The following is a 17,862-nucleotide window of genomic DNA, read 5'->3' as shown; positions in this document are numbered from 1 at the left end:
TCAAACTAATCTTCAGGTATAAAGCTTAGTGCCTGATACTGACGAATTTGGTTTCTATTTAAAAAAAAACAACACACACACACACAAGTTTCTAATGGCCCCGTTATTTCTCTTCATGATTGGAAGCTGCAGGTTTTGATGATAAAGGTGGAGGATTGTATTTCCACAGCAGACGTGGCTCATGCACACTGCAGCTCTGCTATGACTTAGGAAAGGTTAGAATGTTTCGGAGCTGAGACAGGTTTATAGGGCATCAGCTGAGACATGGACTACAAAGATGACATGACCTGTCACCTGTGTTTTCTTTTATCTCACAGCAGCACTTAAAACTATTAATTAAAATCCTTTCAAGGGACTGCATTGCTGAATGTAGGTACAAAACAACAAAACTGCCACCACTGAGAGGATGATTTGAGAATCTGTCCATAGACAGCTGAGGAATTCCTGTTTGGTGCCCATGTCTGTATCCTTGTGATTGTCTCTTTCTGACTAGTAATTGTGGAGGAAAAGGGGAGTGGTACCAGCATGTGTCCAAAAACATGTCAGCTGTTAAAAATCATTGTGATCTCAATCTGTGCATCTTGGATAAAATAATTTTTGTTCATCTTCTTTAGGCTTGGAATAAGAGCTGAGGGATGGAGAGAATATATAGGAAGGGTATGAAGAAATTAGATTTCCTGAGGAAAAGAACAAAAAAGAAATTGAGTTATTAGTGCTATACAGAGGTAAAAGAGACTTGAGGATTCAAAGATAGAAAAGAGAATAACAGGGTAAGCTTTGTAGCACGGGGTTTCTTTTCAAGGGTGAAACAGCTCCATAACCAGCTGAGCAAGAAGATGCTAACTGCATGAGGAAAGAGAGATCTGTGATAGTAAGCTGCCACCAGGGAACCCTAGGTCTGACAAACAGCTCTGACTTAAGGTCACAGAAAGCTCAGGGACAGTCAAGAATTTAAAGCACGGAAATGGAAGCTAAGGGAGATTTTTTTACATGATCTCTTGTTGTTGAAAAAAAAACAAGCAGTCTGGAGACACTCCACACAGTCTTTGCATACTTAAATAATCATGTCTCTTAGAGAAGCAAATTTTTGTAAAATCTTTGTATCTCTATCAGTGTATTTTCCTGAGGGAAAGGGGTGCAGAGGCTGCATGCACCCTGGGCACCAAGCACAGGCCCTGTGCCTAGTTCAGGGCTGGGGGGGCCTGGGGATGAGAGATCCTCCAGGGAAGCTCAGGCAGTGTGTAAAAACCAGGGGGTGATGGCTTGGAGAAGGCAAACCAGTGACCGTGCAGGCAGAGGCACACTGGAGACATTAGCTAACAAACCAGGTGCCTCTCTGCTGTCAAAGAGGTGTTCCAGCGCAGAAAATGGATTTTCAGAGTACTTGAGTGTTGATTGCTGAAGCCTCAAGACTCCCGACTTTTGATGTTTGAACTGAGCAACCCATGACATGTCCTGTCATTTAACAAATATCACACCGTAGCATTACTGAAAGGTTAATTTGAATGCAGTGTAATGGTATCCCAAGAAAATAATCAGAAATTTAGTCTATTTAAAAAAAATTAAAGTTGGCTGTTTGTTTTGTGTTGTGGGTTTTTTTGTTTTGTTTTGTTTTTGTTTTTTTTTTAAAGCAAATAGCAAAATTCAGTCCTAGACAGTGTCACAGTTATTGTAGAAATCTCCTTTGGGAGTACAAAGAGAGAACCCATCAGAAAAAAATATCAAACTGGTGCATAGTCAGAGTATTATGACTACAGCAGCACGGCAGTGAAGGAGCAGAGGCTGATGGTGGACGGGTTTTCAAATTTCACATTTAATCACTGAGGAACATGTTTTCTGGGTTGTGGGGTGGTTTTTTTTTTTTTGGTTTTGTTTTTTTCTTGTGAGATCTGCTCTCTTTTCCCTGAACACAGTAAGTCAGTCTACTGCACAGCTAGTTCCCATAAGATTTATTTTTGTATTTACAAATATCTGCGGCTGGATCAGCCTCTTCATACCTGATATAATATTCTCCTCCAAATCAATGCTCCTAGTGCTCATAAAGGAGCAGGAGCAAACCAATCGACCAGCCGGTCGCTCCCAGTTGTGGAAGGCAGTTCCAGTGGAGGAGGCAGGCGGGAGGTCTGCACGGAGCCAGCTCACTTACCGAGGCTCCCAGGCTGCCTCCCCAGCGCTCTCCATCCCTCGGGACGTGAGGACATTGTCCCAGGCAGCCCTCCCTTATTGTAGGTGCCTGTTGGCATTATTACAGTTCAGTGAGATATCAGGGCGATGCACAGCAGCAGCGTACCTTCCCTTAACTCTTACAACTCCACTGGCATCTTCAGATGTGGCCCGAGGAGGTGAGGAATCCTCACTGGTTATTTTCCATTAGAAACTAGATTGCCATTTCCTTACTGCATGGATTCAACTACAGTTCCCATGGAATATCCATGGAAGCAAAATACACATCAGGTCATATCCTTCTAATAGCTTTCTCAGCTTTACAGGAGCAACTGAGAACTTTATTGCTTTTAATTTTTAATTTTGGAGGACTATATTTTGTTATGATTTCTCTTTAGGTAACTAAGCAAGAAAAGAGTCTCATGAAACCTCTTTACGACAGATACAGAATTCTCAAGAAACTTCTTGCAACTCCATCTCTGATCACAACAATTGTAAGTTGGAAATAATTCGTATCCATTGTCAAGAAAACCTACTAAATGTTGTGTTTGATTTGGACCGGTAGGTCAGTTTGACAGCAACAGAGCCGCTGCTATTTGAAGAATCGGCTCAGTGGTTAATACAGGATGCTGATATTTCAAATGGAGCAAAAGCTCCGTAAAATCCTGTGTCCCTGAGGTTGCAATGTATGGCAGCAGTTTCTGAGGCAACCGCCTCAAATGACTGGGCAAGAGATCAAAGGCTGGCATTAGTTCTCTACGATGGCCAACACACCTAACACAGAAGGAAACTTCTCTCTCTCCATGAAGCACTATGTGGTCACTGTATCTGTCTTCTGTATTTTACTGGCAGTGCTTTTATCAGTCATGTAGCACAAAAACATCGTTTCTAGTACTTTAATAATATATTGATGTCATAGTCTCACTTACTGTATATCAATTACTGGCCTCACTGTGAGTAGCGGCAGTGGAATCTGGCTATTTGGAATTAACCTGTCTATCAAAAATACTAATTAATAGTAATTGGGGCTGGGTTGATTTTAAAAACTATGTAATATTGCCTTGTTAGATGACAGTGGAGCTTTAGATTTCTTTGAAAAATCCTAGCATAAATCTTTGTACACATGGCCATGGATATTTTATTGAAAAATTTAATTGAAATTCCCTTGTTACTTCTTAGGGGTTTTTACGGTTAAGCCTTAGCTTCAAAAGTTCAGCTTTTCCTGAGGGTGAAGGAACGTGAGGAACAGAGCGACATCACTCTATGTTGGTAGTTAACATTTGTAGCTATAAAACTGTGGAACTGCTGCCTCCAATTCTTGTACAGTCAGAATTTCGGGACATAATACAAATAGGTGGTATATGAGGAGTACAGGTTCCAGGAAGACTGCGCTGCTTACACAGATGCAGAACGTTCTTTACAACTTTGCTGCTTATAAAGGCTTTTGAGTCCACAGAAGGAAATTGCTGGCTGGAGATACTCGGAGGCAGGGCCAACTTCTGTCCTGTTCAGTCACGCTGGGCAATACAGAGGAACTCGGTGAGCCCCACGAGAGCTCTCATGAACAATCTCACACAGAGCTGGGTAATGCTTCCAACATGTGTAATCTGTTTCAGTGAAAAGCTCCAGGAAGTCAGATCCTAATTCGTTACGTTTGTCGTCCCATTAATTGTTAGTATTGTAATGTAAACAACTAAATTTAATAATGCTTTGCATTTCACAAGCAGGAGGAGGAAGACTCAGATGAAGACCATTCTCAGAGCAGCCATGAGTTATCATCCGGCCCAATTTCTTGCCTCCCCGTCGATGAGCACCTGTGTTACTCTCAGGCAGAGAGCGAGCCTGCACATGTTTCACCTCTGGATGAAAAGAAAGTTTTCAGGCAAACAGCCTTGTCAATGTCCAATTTACATGAGGCAACAATGTAAGTTCTGTTTTTTTTTGTTTTTTTTTTTTTTTTTTTTTTTTCTTGAATGTTTTAAAATATTTCATGTAGACTTTGTGAAAGAAACATGACCCATACTTACTGCATGGGAATCTTCTATACCAAAGGAGTGATTCAGTGTTTTCTTTTGGGAGAAAAGAGGCAGAGGCTAATTGTTGCTTGGGCAGCATACCTGTGGTTTGAGCTATTGATTCAAACAACTTTGTGCCAAGGCCACGAAGAGAAAGGTGAGGGAATGTAAGCAGACAGGAGAAATAACTCCATATACAGAGTGGTAGATATGACGTAGTGGCATAGCAAAGGTACACGGACCTACCTATAATTTCTGCAGAATTTTTAGATACCTAACTACACGTTCTTACAAAGCAGCTATAAAACAAAGCACAGCTCGGCCAAGCAGGGTAGTCTGCTCCTCTGGGGGTGTGTGCTGGGAGTGACTGTGAGTGATGTAAAACTGCCAGAGACGAGACACACGAACAGCACCGGGTGACTGAGGGAAGGAGCACACAACGCCTGGGAGCCCCTACACTCAACTTCTTGCAGAGGAATACTCATTAGTGCCTGGGCGCCCAGAGAACTTGCCACCCCCCTCCTACACTCTGTTACAAAACCAAACTAAAGCCACTGGCCTCATTTGTAGTTAAGAAGTTCAGGCTGCATGAGACAACAATCTCATGCACATGGGCTGTCAGCACTCAGCCCTGACACCTTGTGAAGAGAATGCCTGCCAGGAACGGCGTGTCCTCATCGCTTATGGGATGGTACCTCCTTCCTGTGGTTTGACCGACTGGGAGCATTAAAGATGCATAACTGGAATGGACTAGATCTACCAAAACTGAGACTCAAAAAAAAAAATGTCTTGGCTTTCTATGTAACTCAATAATGTATGCAATAACTTGGTCACAAATGCTGTGAAGATATTTCTGGGCATTTTTTTTTGTTATTATGGAAAAAAAAAATGACTGGCTGCATATGTCATAATGGAATTCTTTCTCTGCTTAAAAATTTTGGTATTATTCACCAAATACCAGCTAAAACATGGCCTCCAAAAATGCTGAGTCTGGGTACCACTAGCATTTCCACTGCATCACAGTAATGTTTGGTAACAGCTGCCTTTAGGAGCAGGGCTTGGATGTGGACTATATTTATTCAGCCAAGGAGATGCAAAGCATTTCCTGGGCCGTGCGGAGCCCTGCCAACTCCATTAATTCCACGCAGAATTAAGACCGTTAAAAAGACTCAATCCTGAAAGCTTTTCCTCCCATGTGGCCCACAGAGCCTCTGCCTTCACTTTATTAGAAGGGTGAGAATGCTAGTAAAAGGGAAGGAGCACAAGTGTTCACTGCGTGTGATGGTGCAGGCAGTTACACCCATCGCTGGCAGGCTGTGGTGGAACGGCTCAGGGCCCGTGGCACCTTGTCACCCGAAGCCACGGGTTTTACAATGCTGCCAAGCACATGATGGGGGTTTCATGTCCTTGTCTGTGTGTTACAGGCCCGTTCTGCTTGAACATCTCAGAGAAACAAGAGCAGATAAGAAAAGGCTTCGCAAAGCGCTGAGGGAGTTTGAGGAACAATTCTATAAACAGACGGGAAGGTAAATAACCAGCTCAGCGTAAACCCTCTGCTCGTCCCCCTTGGGCGCCTGCTCAGGCGTGCTTGCTTCTGCTCGGGAGGGCACTCCCAGGAGAGCAGGCCAGAGAAGCTGCAGCTGGGGACTGGTAGCTGCCATGGAGGTGTGTGGTGCCCGTGGAAATGTCCCTCTCCCTGCTTGGTTCCTTGGGGATGGGGCTGGAGCTGGGGCTCTTCCAGGACGTGCCTGCAATGGGATAAACCCCACCTCAGCACAGGGACGATCCTGAGCTTGAAGGGAGGCTCCTAAAGAGTCTTTCTGAGGATGTTGATCCGCAGGGATTACAGTTGGGCCGTTTTTAAAGGACAGATTTAAAACCACTTCTTTCACCCGTAGATAAATACTGCCAATTTTTTCACGCTTTGTTTATCCCCCTCCCTCCATCTCGCAGACTTGTTTTTCTGAAAACCATGGGGGATATGGGCATGCAGTAAGCTGGTAACAGTTTTCAAAGCACTATGTAATAACTTCTCTGCATATTTGAGAATGAAGTAGTTATTCCTGTGTAGCTGACAAGAAAGAAAATTGCTTGGTATATAAAAATGCAGTAGTTTAAATACTCTTATCTCACTTCTGTCTATTAGAGCTTTTTGGGCCTGTCAAATTATCTTTAAGTCACCTACAGTTAGGAAAAAAAATAAATTAATCCAAACCAATCCTCACTGGTTGTTGCAGAATTATTTTTAAAGACTGCTTCTCCTCTTGCTTAGAAAAGTGATGACACTTGTATTTGCTTTTCATAGGAGTCCTCAAAAAGAAGATCGGGTGCCAATGGCCGAGGAATACTCCGAATACAAGCACACTAAAGCCAAAATCAGGCTCTTGGAGGTTCTCATCAGTAAGCATGACATTTCCAAAACAATCTGAAGTGAATGGAATGCCATGATATTGTGTGCTAGGAAAAAAAAAAAAAACAACAAAAAAAAAACCCAAACAAGCAAACAAACAAGTAATGAAAAAGAGGAAGTAGTTTTACAGATCTTGGTCTGCCGCACAATTATTTGACACACTGAGATTTCTGATGCACTTTACCAATTATACTAGCTGGGATGAGCGAGGACAGCAATATGCAAGCATATTAAGCATGGGTGAGTGGACTATAGTATATATTTTTTTTCCTTTTGAAAAAGCCTTGAAGTAAGTTAAGTGCACTGTGAGAATGTTAGGAAATAAAAAGACACTGAAGTAGATGCTCAGTCTAACCTACTGTTAAGTTTTAAAAAGCGTGAGGAAATGCTCTCCAGGTTTCCAGTACATCTTCGTACATGATGTAACGTACCACACATTTCTTTCCAGAATTAACATGCACTACGATTAACTATTAATGTCAGTTCTCAATGTGCTGATTTACTCGATTAAAAAAAGCCCATGATCTTAAAACAAAGGGAGGAAAAAACTCATGGACATACTCTTATCTTTCAAGACAAGAGTTGCCATTCAATTCCAGTAGCTTCAAAGAAAGGTGCAGGCAAAGAACCAGTGCCAGGATCTGGTCTAAAATTCTGGGAATAGAGCAAAGTGATGCTGCCTATGCAAAAAAAAAAAAAAAAAGGACAGAACATGACTGCCAAATGGAACTACTTGGTTTTTTTTTGGGAGTAAGAGAAAATGTTTGGCAAAGTGAAATAGATACAGTTTGCTGGGAAAAAGATAAAATAAATACACTGGCTGCTGTCCTTTTCTCTATGGTTCACAGGACCTGGCTCACGGTACGTAAGAATTCAGTAAATAGATCAACTACATGCTGATTTTAATTTCTGTATTAAACTTTGCACTTTATTTTGCCTGATGCTATAACAGTTGCTTTTCTAACAACCAAAGCTCGTTTAGACGCATGCACTTTGTAAAATGTCAGAGTATTTCTTGTGTTATAAATTTCCACATATATATATTAAACCAATACTCGATTATTGCATTATGCTGAGATATTTTGGATAGATGAAGTACATGGTATATAATTGAGTGTCACAGTTATCTGATGAGGAACGCAAGACTAATTGTTTACTAAAAATAAGATTATAAAAAAGTTATTTTTCCATTGGAATTATGCATCTTTCTTAACTTTCAGAGCACCACACTTTGTAATATTAAGGAGAATTTTTCTCACTATTTATGATGGGCCATTTGTGTGAAAAGTGGACTGTTAACAGAAGGATTATCAGTGGGTTTTGTATTAGAAATTAAATGCAGGGACTCTGGGAAATACCTAGACATAAAGGAAGGATTAAAAAAACAAAGGGACTTGAATAAGTTGAATCACGTTTAGTGTTTTACTTTAACTGTCATTTTGTATTGACCATGTAGTATAAGGAACCTGTTTTCTATCTTGGTAAGAAGATTTTCATTTTCTAAAGCCTATTATGTACCTGCCATGTTCGTATTTATATCGTATGTAATGGCTTGGCATGATTTTGAAGACGTACACATTTTCAAGTAGTTTGGAGGAAAAAGTATGAACACTTAAAAAGGAATTTTTTTTATTTCTCAGAGGTTTGTTGTTTCAGTGTACTGACTTAATAATAATTTATAACTTAACTTTTATGAATCAGAAATGGTCTCCTTCGTAAATCTGTTTTAATTAAAGTCATCTAGAGCAACAGGAACAGATACAGAGCTATTTGAAGTTTACAAACTACATCTTTGATAAGGGAAAATGATTTCATGACATATGTATACAATTGATATTAAAATGTAATCTATATATTCTATATGATTGTATAATATTTTATACAACAGTACAAATAAAATATTTTTCTATTATATTTATTATGTCAAGACACAGTTTCTGTTTTCAGTTAGCTAATATAAATAACATAAATAACACTGTCGAACAACACGTTGGAAGTGCTGACATTTCTAGGCTCTGAAATTTAAATCATGCTGCAATTACAACCTTTCATGCTGTTTGGAGTTACCCCAGTATTTGTTCAGTAGTTAAAATGAATGCATATTTAAACACCATTTATAAGCCGTTATTTTTATTTTGCTAAAGCAGTTTATATAGGGATTTTCTTATGTTTGGCAAGAAACAGAAAACAATTTTTGCAGCATCTAGGTATAAATGGTTGCCAGAAAGAAATCCAGGACTTCTAATCATTTAAAGCATCGAGGGGACAGAAGGGAAAGAGGGAGAGAAGAAATACTAAAAACGCTATTGGAGATTTTGAAGACTCGTGTTTGCTTTTGGTGACAGCGGCATGTGCATGCTTCTGACAAAACGTCTGACTATGGAAATGGGCAACAGAGGTCGGAAGGCTCCTAAGTAACGAGGGGAGTTTTAACGTCCAACACTGATGTTGCAGGTCTTGCAGCTGGGATCTTTCTTTGCATTTGCAGTAGACAAGCTCATTAATTGGTGACCAGTAATTTCCGCAACTGTGCCGAGGGAGAGATCCACAGGATCAGTGTAAATTACCTCCAAAATAACATCCTGGGCGTGATGGTAAACCATGACACCGTCTTCTTCATCGCAGGTCAGAAATTTATTATCTTTTATATTTAGTTGAGGAAGGCGCTGCTTACAGAACTCATCTCCCGGCGATCCAACAGGGGCGATAACGAGAATGACGTAGTGGTAGGCTGTGTACATGCAGTAGAAGTCTCCAAAGTACAAGTTAGTGTTTGGGTTGAAGAGTTTTTCAGCTGCAATCTCAAACCTGTATCTTCCATACGGTGAATCTTGGGGTGGCTTCCCAGTGTTAAACTCGGTGTTGCAGCTAAAGAAGATGCCTTCCAGCTTCCCGCTGATCGGAGAGCCATGGCTGCCACTGTTATCCTTAACAGAGGGCTGCATAGCATTCCTGTGATGCTCTCTACAAATGAATGACTGGAATTGTTTATTTTGAAACACGTTAAAGAAAAAGTGGAAAGTTAGGCTGTCATGCTGTTTGGTGAAGTACTGAAGGGACACAAAGGAAAACCGTTAAACTGAAATCTGTGGTCAGCATCACGGGCGTAAGAGCAAGAAAACCATTGAGGCCAGGCTCAGAAAGAGCTACAGTAACTCCTGCTCAAGGGGAAAAATCTGCTTTTCCAGTCTGGCTTCTCTGTCAGCTGCGAGCTGTGGGCTATTATATTCAGGCAAAGAACAGCACAAACAAAAAAGCCCCCAAACCACCAATATCTTTAATTAGCTGTTTTGTTCAGCCTTCCACTACCACTCTAACAATAAACACATTTTAGTTTAATCACATGTTGAAAATTGCAAGTCGGTCTCAAGATGCTGAATATACTGTTTGCTATTTTTAGCATAGGCAGCACACATTTCATGTAGAAAACTGCCAGTGAAAGTTATTTCTGAATGATGTTTTTCAGCCAGCTTAGAGGAAGGAATGGACTGTCTGCCATAGGTTTTTTTTTTTTTTCTCCCCCCCAAATGATAATTTCAGGTCTAATTTGTCTACTGCTGACTTCAATCAGAGCTGAGCTGGGCACAGAGTATTAGGCAATTCAGTTAGTTTCCCCTTTGGTTGGTATACAGCTTCTGCAGTCACTAGTCCTAGGGCGGAAAAAAAATGTACGAGACTAACTTTTTTATTTTCTTGCAAGCTGAGCTCAATTTGGTTCCAGTGAGAAGAAGCATTCAATGTAACAAGTGAATTTTTAAAATCCTAAATCCCAGATTGCCCTCACCAGCATTAGGCTGCGAAATTCAGGAGAACAGCTGACAACACCCCATCTCATCCACCTTAGCACCTCAGATTTTATGTTTGGAAGGATGGTCCCCAGAACTTGTGCCCCACACCTCTCCAGAAGTTTACTCTTTTTTTTCCTTTTTTTTTTTTTTTTTTTTCTTTTTTGAGGGGAGGGGAAACTAGCCAAGACAGCCTGTTCTCTCTCTGCTTTTAACTTGAACAGCTCCAGGTAAAATGGTGCTATGCGGGAGAAAGTTCTACTTGATTAAAGCAGGATGTAGCAGTCAAAGCAAACAAATTCAGTGTATACAGGCAAAACAGCCCTAAATAAACCTACTAATGTCTCCAACTGTGGTTTTTTTTTGTTTTTTTTTTTCATTATTTATAATCTCCTCAGCAGCATATCTTAACTTGACTCTAAGCTAAATTTCAAAACTTTTCCGGGCCATTCAAATACTACAGACATCGTCTCAAGCCCTATGTCACAAGGCATTGATGGGAGGGGTGTACAATTGGTTTTTGTTTTTTTTTTTTGACTGAAGCAATCACTGAGGAGAAATAAAACCAGCTTGAATAACCGCCGTCTCCTCAACCTGAAAAGCCAGGCTTCTTGTAGCCCCATTTCTGTGGCAAGATAGTGACATCCAGTGGCCAATTAGGCTAATTATAGGTCAAGTCTTCGAGGGGATCCGAGCTGCTTCGTGGCGCTCCTGGCCGACACCACTCACAAGCGCCCACTTTTCAACCCCTAGGTGTTGGGGTTGGTGCCTTCGCACCGTGCCAGTTGCTTGTTTGCCAACGCTACTAGAGCTACTCTATATGCTTTTCCAAGCTTGTTTACTAGTTCTGACACCAGCGAGGCCACTGGCAGGCATGGTACGATAAGGAGTTCTTCCTGCACGGAAGCATGTGGTTCGGGTTTCTAGCGTCACGTTCTGAAGGGTGAACAAGTGGAGGGACTAGCCCTTGTGACCGTATCAGCACATTTCTGATCGGAAAAGGTGACCAGCAGACGGTTACAGGTAGTGTAGCTTCATAATGACCTGGTAAGACACAGATTTTTGTCTCTAACTCACTAACAGAAGAGAAAACAAACTTGTCTCCATTTGTATCACACCAAAAGAACAGGAGGGAGGGGAAAGGATACAGTGCAATCTGTTAAGAGCCACATTTGGCAGAACAAGGCCAAAACCACAGCTATAAAATGCACCTCAGTGGCACTCTTCACTATAAACACAAAGGCAGGTGCACTAAGATTACACAGCTCAAAACAAAGCTCAATGAGAATCAGAACCACCACAGGCATCTCCCTTCTGTGGTATCTAGTCCAGGATGGCTGCAGAGATTTACGAGGTCCTCGAAGAGCCTCAACAACTGCGATCTAGTCTCTACCTCCAGTGAGTTTTGCAGCTTTGCCACTATGGGCAATAAAATAATTCTTCCAAAACACAGAGGGGAAAGAGCAAACCCCATGCTCTGGAATATACAAACCACTCCTGAAATCAAGGAGATACTCACAGCTACAAAGTGGGAACGGTCCCAAGGGTGGTGGAGTCTTTTCACTGGAGTTCAACGCCCTTGAGTATTTTTTTTTTTTTTCCACACCAGTTTTAAAAAGCTTTCAGTTCTCAGCAGGTACTAGTGTGACACCCCCATAAATCTGGAATTACGTGGCGCAGCAGCAGCCCTGGGCACCTCTGTGCTGCCACCCTTCTGGCTGTGCTCAAGCAGATGTGGACACACCGCTTACCTCTCACCTGGCCTCTTCTAACAGTGGAAGGTTACCTCTGCATGGTGGCTGCTCCTGCCCAGTCAGCACGTGAGCTTTCACTCCTTCTACTGAAAAGTCTTCTTTTCTATTGTAATGATGCTTCTGGTTCCGTGTGCGAAGGCACATTGGGTGTCCCACAGGAATAAGGAACCTACGTCCAGCTACCCCATTTATTCATTCCAGCTGAAGCACGGTGTTGTAAAATTGTCTAAACATCATCCCCTCTCCCTCCCCACATGATCTGTAAATTTACAATCAGATTGCAGAGCCCTAGTTACTACATTTGGGCACAGAAATCTGGCGGTTGTACTTGGAGAGCAAATACTTACACGTATCTGCCTTGTATGCAGGCAAACACCAATGCACACAGTTGTGCATGCTTACTATTAGACGTCTCACTCTGAACTTCTTAGTACAATAGAAGTATCTGGCTACTAAACACTCCGTTGTGATAACAGACACTGTGTAATCAGGCTGGAGACCCTGTCAGGACTTCAGCTTCTGCTTCAAAACACAAACTTGTATTACCTAATGGAAGTGCTGAGTTAAACAAGGTGGAAGAAATGAGGTGGTTGGTTTTTTTTATCCCTTCTGAACTGACAAAAAAACTATCCAGACATTCTGCTCTAGCTTTAGCACAGCTGCCTCCATTTATTTCTTTTCATTACTCCCTTAATTTGCCAAACAATTTTGCATATGTTTACTTTCTTACCTGCTATAATCAAAGTATTCTTTGTGCTGATTCCGATAAAAAACAGACAGTTTAAGCATACGGCCTGCAATCACTTCAGCTTTTTCCAATAGCTGTGCTAGGTGAACTTTTGAATAATCTGGAAAGAAAAGACAATCTGCTAGTATGGGGGGAGGGGAAAAACCCACAATACTCTCCAGACGTGCAGACTTAAAATTGGGAACAGGGTCTCACAGTAACATACCTCACATCATGCAGCAGCAGGTGTCCAGCAACCACATAGCCCAGCACCACTTTCCAACAGGGGCAAGAGAAAAATGGCCGGAACGTGCATGCCTGATTACCCCCACTCCTCTCCCCACAAATACTCTGCAAGCCCACAGCAACTTTCAGCCCAGGTTTTCCTGGTTTGCTTGTAGTGGGGAGTGGAGAGGAGCTGAGAGCTGCCCTCTCTGGAGTATGTCATTTCATGAACTGGTTGCTACAACATACCCGGTTCAAGTCACGTACCTAACAAAGCTTGCTTAGGGCTCAGCCTAAAGGGCATCTCAACCAACACGGGATTCACAGAGAGCTCGCTTCAGCACTCGGCTTTCACACGGGCAAGCACACTGGCACCAGGTGATGAGCATCCAAAGAAAGACTTACAAGTCAACTGATCCTTGAGCCAGGGTGCTGGTGGTGCTCGGGCTGCGCAGCACGCAGAGAAGGGAGAGCAGCAGAATTTCTTAAGCAAGCTGTCTGTTAGGGAGCTGCCACTCTGGCTTTTCTCCACAGGTGCTAGTAGCCAGCAATGGGCACACACGTGGCCCTGCTCCCCTGCAGCTCACCAGTCTCCTTTCCTAGCCTGGGACAAGCAGTGGTGCCAGGCACAGCCCTCTGGGGCACCTAAATATTGCTGAACAGAGGGGCAGTCCACCTGCCTCTCATTAACGTGCCCAACCTGAGCACATACAAAGCCTAAAGTTAGAATTCCCGTTTCCAGCTGTGACTGGCACTGGTAGGTGCCTAACCCCACCAGCTGCGGGAGTTGCAGGCACCCCGTGGGGTGTGTTTCCGCAGCGGGATTACCTGCCGTGCAAAACTCGATGATTTCACTCCACTCAGAAACAACATAATCGCCATCAACCTGCTTCGATGCTGTCTGCACTGCTACCGTGTACTCCGTTCTGGGGCTCAGGAACCAGTGCCCACGGACTGTCATTGGCAAAGGAACAGCTTTGGCCACCAGTTTGGTGGGTACGTCCTGGTGGAAACAAAAAGACAAAACCCCACACAAGTCAGCAACGCAGCCAAACCAATCCATCAGCCCTTCCTTCATTCTTTTATAATGTAATCCGCAAGCCCTGGCTCTTCTGGGTAAACCTTAGTTACTGCTCGCAATCCCTTGGTGCAGCCAAGTTAACAGGGTGGCCGAGGACAGTGGTGTAAGCTCTGCTCTAAGAGCTACCCTGATAACTTTCATGGATGAGTTTATTATTGGCCACAGGTGACTATAGACTGATACTACTGTAAGTAGCCCAAACACATAATTAATTCAGGCTAGGGCAAAGAGAGAAAGATGCTACTGAGCACAAGGTTGTCTTAATTTAAGAGCTTCTTGTGCTCTTCACTGCCATTGTTTCTGTCAGCAGAGTTCCTGCTGCCATCAATCAGTCCACCTACATTGCTGTTGATATCTTCCACACCAAACTTCAACAGAGAAAATTAAATAATTTCAGAGTATCTGTGTGTATTTTATATGTTTCTAAATAGCCTTAAGTACAGGAAGAGCCAGGACAAGCCGAACAAACAGTTAGATGTTTGTGCCTGTCTTGCTTCCTACCCTTCCACCATTTCAGATAATCCGTTTTGCTCTTCCACCAGCGTAACCCACCAGAGTGAAACAAAGAATAGCAGCTGCTTGCTGTTGAAATACCTAAATTCTACAGTACCAAAGCCTGCAGCACAGACCACCGTGGGCAAGAAAAGCTTGGAGAAGTGGACAGTTTATGCTAGAGCAGTGGGTGAAAGGACTCACAGTGGAGTTGAATGATTCTCTGCACAGTGTACCCCAGGAGCTGTGGGAGAGGTATTTACTCTTGAATATTTATCAGTAATCACAGAAGAGTAAAATGGCTGTCACGGGAGAAGTGGGCAGTTTAGATAACATCCATAGCTGTCCACCTATAAATACCAGTCCACAGTCCCATAAATACTAGCACAGTAGTCCCTTAAGGAAAAAAGAAACAGACATTTTCTGTTCATGATCTGTAAGCAAGACCTGAAAGATTCTTTTTGTTTTGCTTGTCCTCTATTATGGAAAAATATGTTTCTTTTATTGCTTCTCTGTCAGCAAAATATATTCTTCACTTTATTAAGAAACTGTAAAATTAGCAGCTTGGGATAATATAAGAACTGAAATATGATTGACTGATAATCAAGGGTAAGATTTTGTTGTCATGATTCCTTTTTTTTTTTTGCTAATTCTCATTTAAATCAAGTAACAGTTGGGAGAAAACTCTCTGTAAAAGATTCATTTGTGCACTCTGAAATAAACAGAAGTGTTATGGTTTAACCATGCCTGCTCCCTCCTCCCAGGGCCATGGGCAGGATGAAAAAAAAAAAAGTAAAATTCATGGCTTGAGATAAAAATGGCTTAATAACTAAAATAACAACCACAATAATAAAATATATTAATAACAACAATGGTAATGAAAAGCAACATAAAAAAATGATAGAGAAATAAAACCCAAGAAGAGACAAGTGATGCTCAACCAACTGCTCACCACCCGCTGACCCGAGCGGCGACCTGCCCCCCCAGCCAACCCCCCCGGTTCCGTTGCTGAGCATGATGTTCTGTGCAATGGCATAGCCCTTCGGCTACTTGGGGTCAGCTGTCCTGGCCACGCTCCCTCCCAGCTTCTTGTGCACCTGCTCGCTGGCAGAACATGGGAAACTGAAAAGTCCTTAACTTCGGATAAGCGCTGCTTAGCAACAACCAAACCAGCAGTGTGTTATCAACATCATTCTCACGCTAAATCCAAAACAGCACACTGTAACCAGCTACTAGGGAGAAAATTAACTCTATCCCAGCTGAAACCCGGACAAAAAGATAGAGGAAAAATTACAAGGGAAAATAAAAGAAACCTGAAATGACATTTAAAGCTGCCACCCTGGAACTCCACTGCAAAGGCATCCCACTGGACTGAGTCTGCTCCTGCTAATGCAGTCAGCAGCTGCTACCCTTACCATCATTAGTCTCCCTGTCATCTTTTCTTGGGCTGCAGTGAAAACTGCCTCCACCTGGGTCAGGTCTCTGTGCCCACAACCCAGTGGTGGGGTTTTTTCCCATTAATTTTGTCAGTTTTCATGTAACATTAAAAGCCTCATTGTCCCCATGTGTCAAAGCCTTACCTTCCAGCTGTATAGCAGGAAACTTCTCACTGTACCAAAACAGGGGCAGACTACCTAAAACCACATTAAATAGAGGGATTTATCTCTTGCACAGCTGGGGAGGAGGGGCAGATATGATGCTTTTCATGACTGTAATCTAAGCAAACACTTTTTTTTTTTTTTTTTGAGGTTGCTATACTGATCTCAGGAAAAAAAAAAAAAAAGGTTCAAATCTTCATGTTGAAATTTCTCTGGGGATTCTCCATTTCTTCCTTTCATCTCCTTTGTGCTCAGTTCTCATTCCTGGCCGAGCCCCCAAAGGAGTGCAAGGGAGGTTATATGCCAGCTCAAGGACAGCCAGGAAGCTGGAGTGGCAGATGGCTGCTCCACCACCAGCACCCACCAGACAGCTCTGAACGTATCTAGACACCAATGATTTCCAAGAACAACCTGGAAGCACCGAATAACTAAGCAGCAAGGTATACGAGTCACACTACCTCTCTCCTTTTCGGGCAAACATGTCTGCTTTGCAGTCCCTTTCTTTGCCAAAGAAGCAGCTTTCAATTTTCATCTTCCTTCCCTTTGCCAGGTCTGCTCGTAGGGCGCATTGTGGGAACTCAGGTTCTAGCCCTAGTTTTGCTAAATATCTGAGCCTTGCTATTACATGGGAATAATCATACTTCCATAACTTAAAAAAAGAGGGGAGGTATGCAAATTGCATTGAGAACCAGACAAAATCCTATTAGAATTCTAGTCTTTACATACCACCACCAATACAAGCCTCCTACTTCACAGAGATGATGACAATGGTCATAAATAACAAAACTACATCCACCCTAAATATACTTTATATATTTGCCAACAGAAAAAGTGTTGAAAGGATGAATCATTCAGGAATGCTCTCCTGGGTACACAGGGAAGCAAAGAGCCCCCTTTCATGAGGTACAGCATCTACCGAGCAGGTTAAGTCTACATCCCAAAGTCCCTTGCTCACAGCCACGTGAGCAAACTGAGACATACACACTAACTCTCTACAAGTTAGACAAGAGTTTAAGCTGGCCATCTGGGTTTAGCCCCTGTGAGAGAGCCAGGCACCTGCCCACGGTGATTTCCCCTAGCCATAAGCTAAGTAAGGATGATTTTTCTCCCCTGAAGATGCCTGTCTCTTCCGCAGCCTGACTGCTGGATGACTCCTGAATGTAAGTCCCAATGCTCTTTTATATAACCTTTTTTTTTTTTTTTTTTTTTAAGAAGCTTTGCTAGGAGAAGGGGCTGTGATATCCTTCACCTTTATACAACAGCTTTGTTATGAAGGCAGTGGCTGGGTGGAGGCTGTCTGAGGAATCAGCTGGATTCTGGGAGGGTTCAGTCCCTGGTGCCGCAGCTGCCAGGTATCAGCTCCCTCCCCAGAGCTCTGCCTCTGAGCTTCACCTGTGAAACCCATAGAGCTAATGTGACAGGGAGGAAGGATGCTCCTCCCTAACCATACCAGGGTTAGGACCAGTTTTGAATCTGAGCAATGTTGAGTTTCTCAACAAAAGCTCATTCTAGGAAGTGTGTTAAAAATGACTTAGTACTGAAGATGCATGAAAGCAAACACAGATGTGCTCTGGCACAGACAGTTGTTCAGTCTGTGCAGATCTCCTGCCCA

At 42.6% G+C, this 17,862-nt stretch overlaps 2 protein-coding genes across 8 annotated transcripts in view; one reads left to right on the top strand and one right to left on the bottom strand.

Annotated features, from left to right (window-relative positions):
• Window positions 1–7,964, top strand: part of FAM13C (family with sequence similarity 13 member C) — a 52,261-nt gene extending 44,297 nt beyond the window's left edge. For 4 of the 7 annotated variants that reach the window (XM_026852059.1, XM_026852060.1, XM_026852061.1 and 1 more), the window contains 4 exons: window positions 2,562–2,657; window positions 3,888–4,087; window positions 5,603–5,704; window positions 6,484–7,964. In XM_026852059.1, the coding sequence (XP_026707860.1) occupies window positions 2,562–2,657; window positions 3,888–4,087; window positions 5,603–5,704; window positions 6,484–6,607 (522 nt within the window). In that variant the 3' untranslated portion in view covers window positions 6,608–7,964. The remainder of the gene's footprint in view (window positions 1–2,561; window positions 2,658–3,887; window positions 4,088–5,602; window positions 5,705–6,483) is intronic. The other 3 variants (XM_026852063.1, XM_026852062.1, XM_026852058.1) reach the window with 1 other exon arrangement.
• A 236-nt stretch (window positions 7,965–8,200) lies between these two features.
• Window positions 8,201–17,862, bottom strand: part of PHYHIPL (phytanoyl-CoA 2-hydroxylase interacting protein like) — a 55,287-nt gene continuing 45,625 nt past the window's right edge. Inside the window, exons 3-5 of the mRNA XM_026852065.1 lie at window positions 13,908–14,082; window positions 12,858–12,975; window positions 8,201–9,552 (exon numbers count right to left, since the gene is read on the bottom strand). Coding sequence (XP_026707866.1) covers window positions 9,018–9,552; window positions 12,858–12,975; window positions 13,908–14,082 — 828 coding nt within the window. The 3' untranslated portion in view covers window positions 8,201–9,017. The remainder of the gene's footprint in view (window positions 9,553–12,857; window positions 12,976–13,907; window positions 14,083–17,862) is intronic.

Source organism: Athene cunicularia (assembly GCF_003259725.1).
Source record: "Athene cunicularia isolate RWA chromosome 6 unlocalized genomic scaffold, athCun1 chr6_part2, whole genome shotgun sequence".
Classification (NCBI taxonomy): Eukaryota; Metazoa; Chordata; class Aves; order Strigiformes; family Strigidae; genus Athene; species Athene cunicularia.
This window is presented reverse-complemented; position numbering and strand designations above follow the sequence as displayed.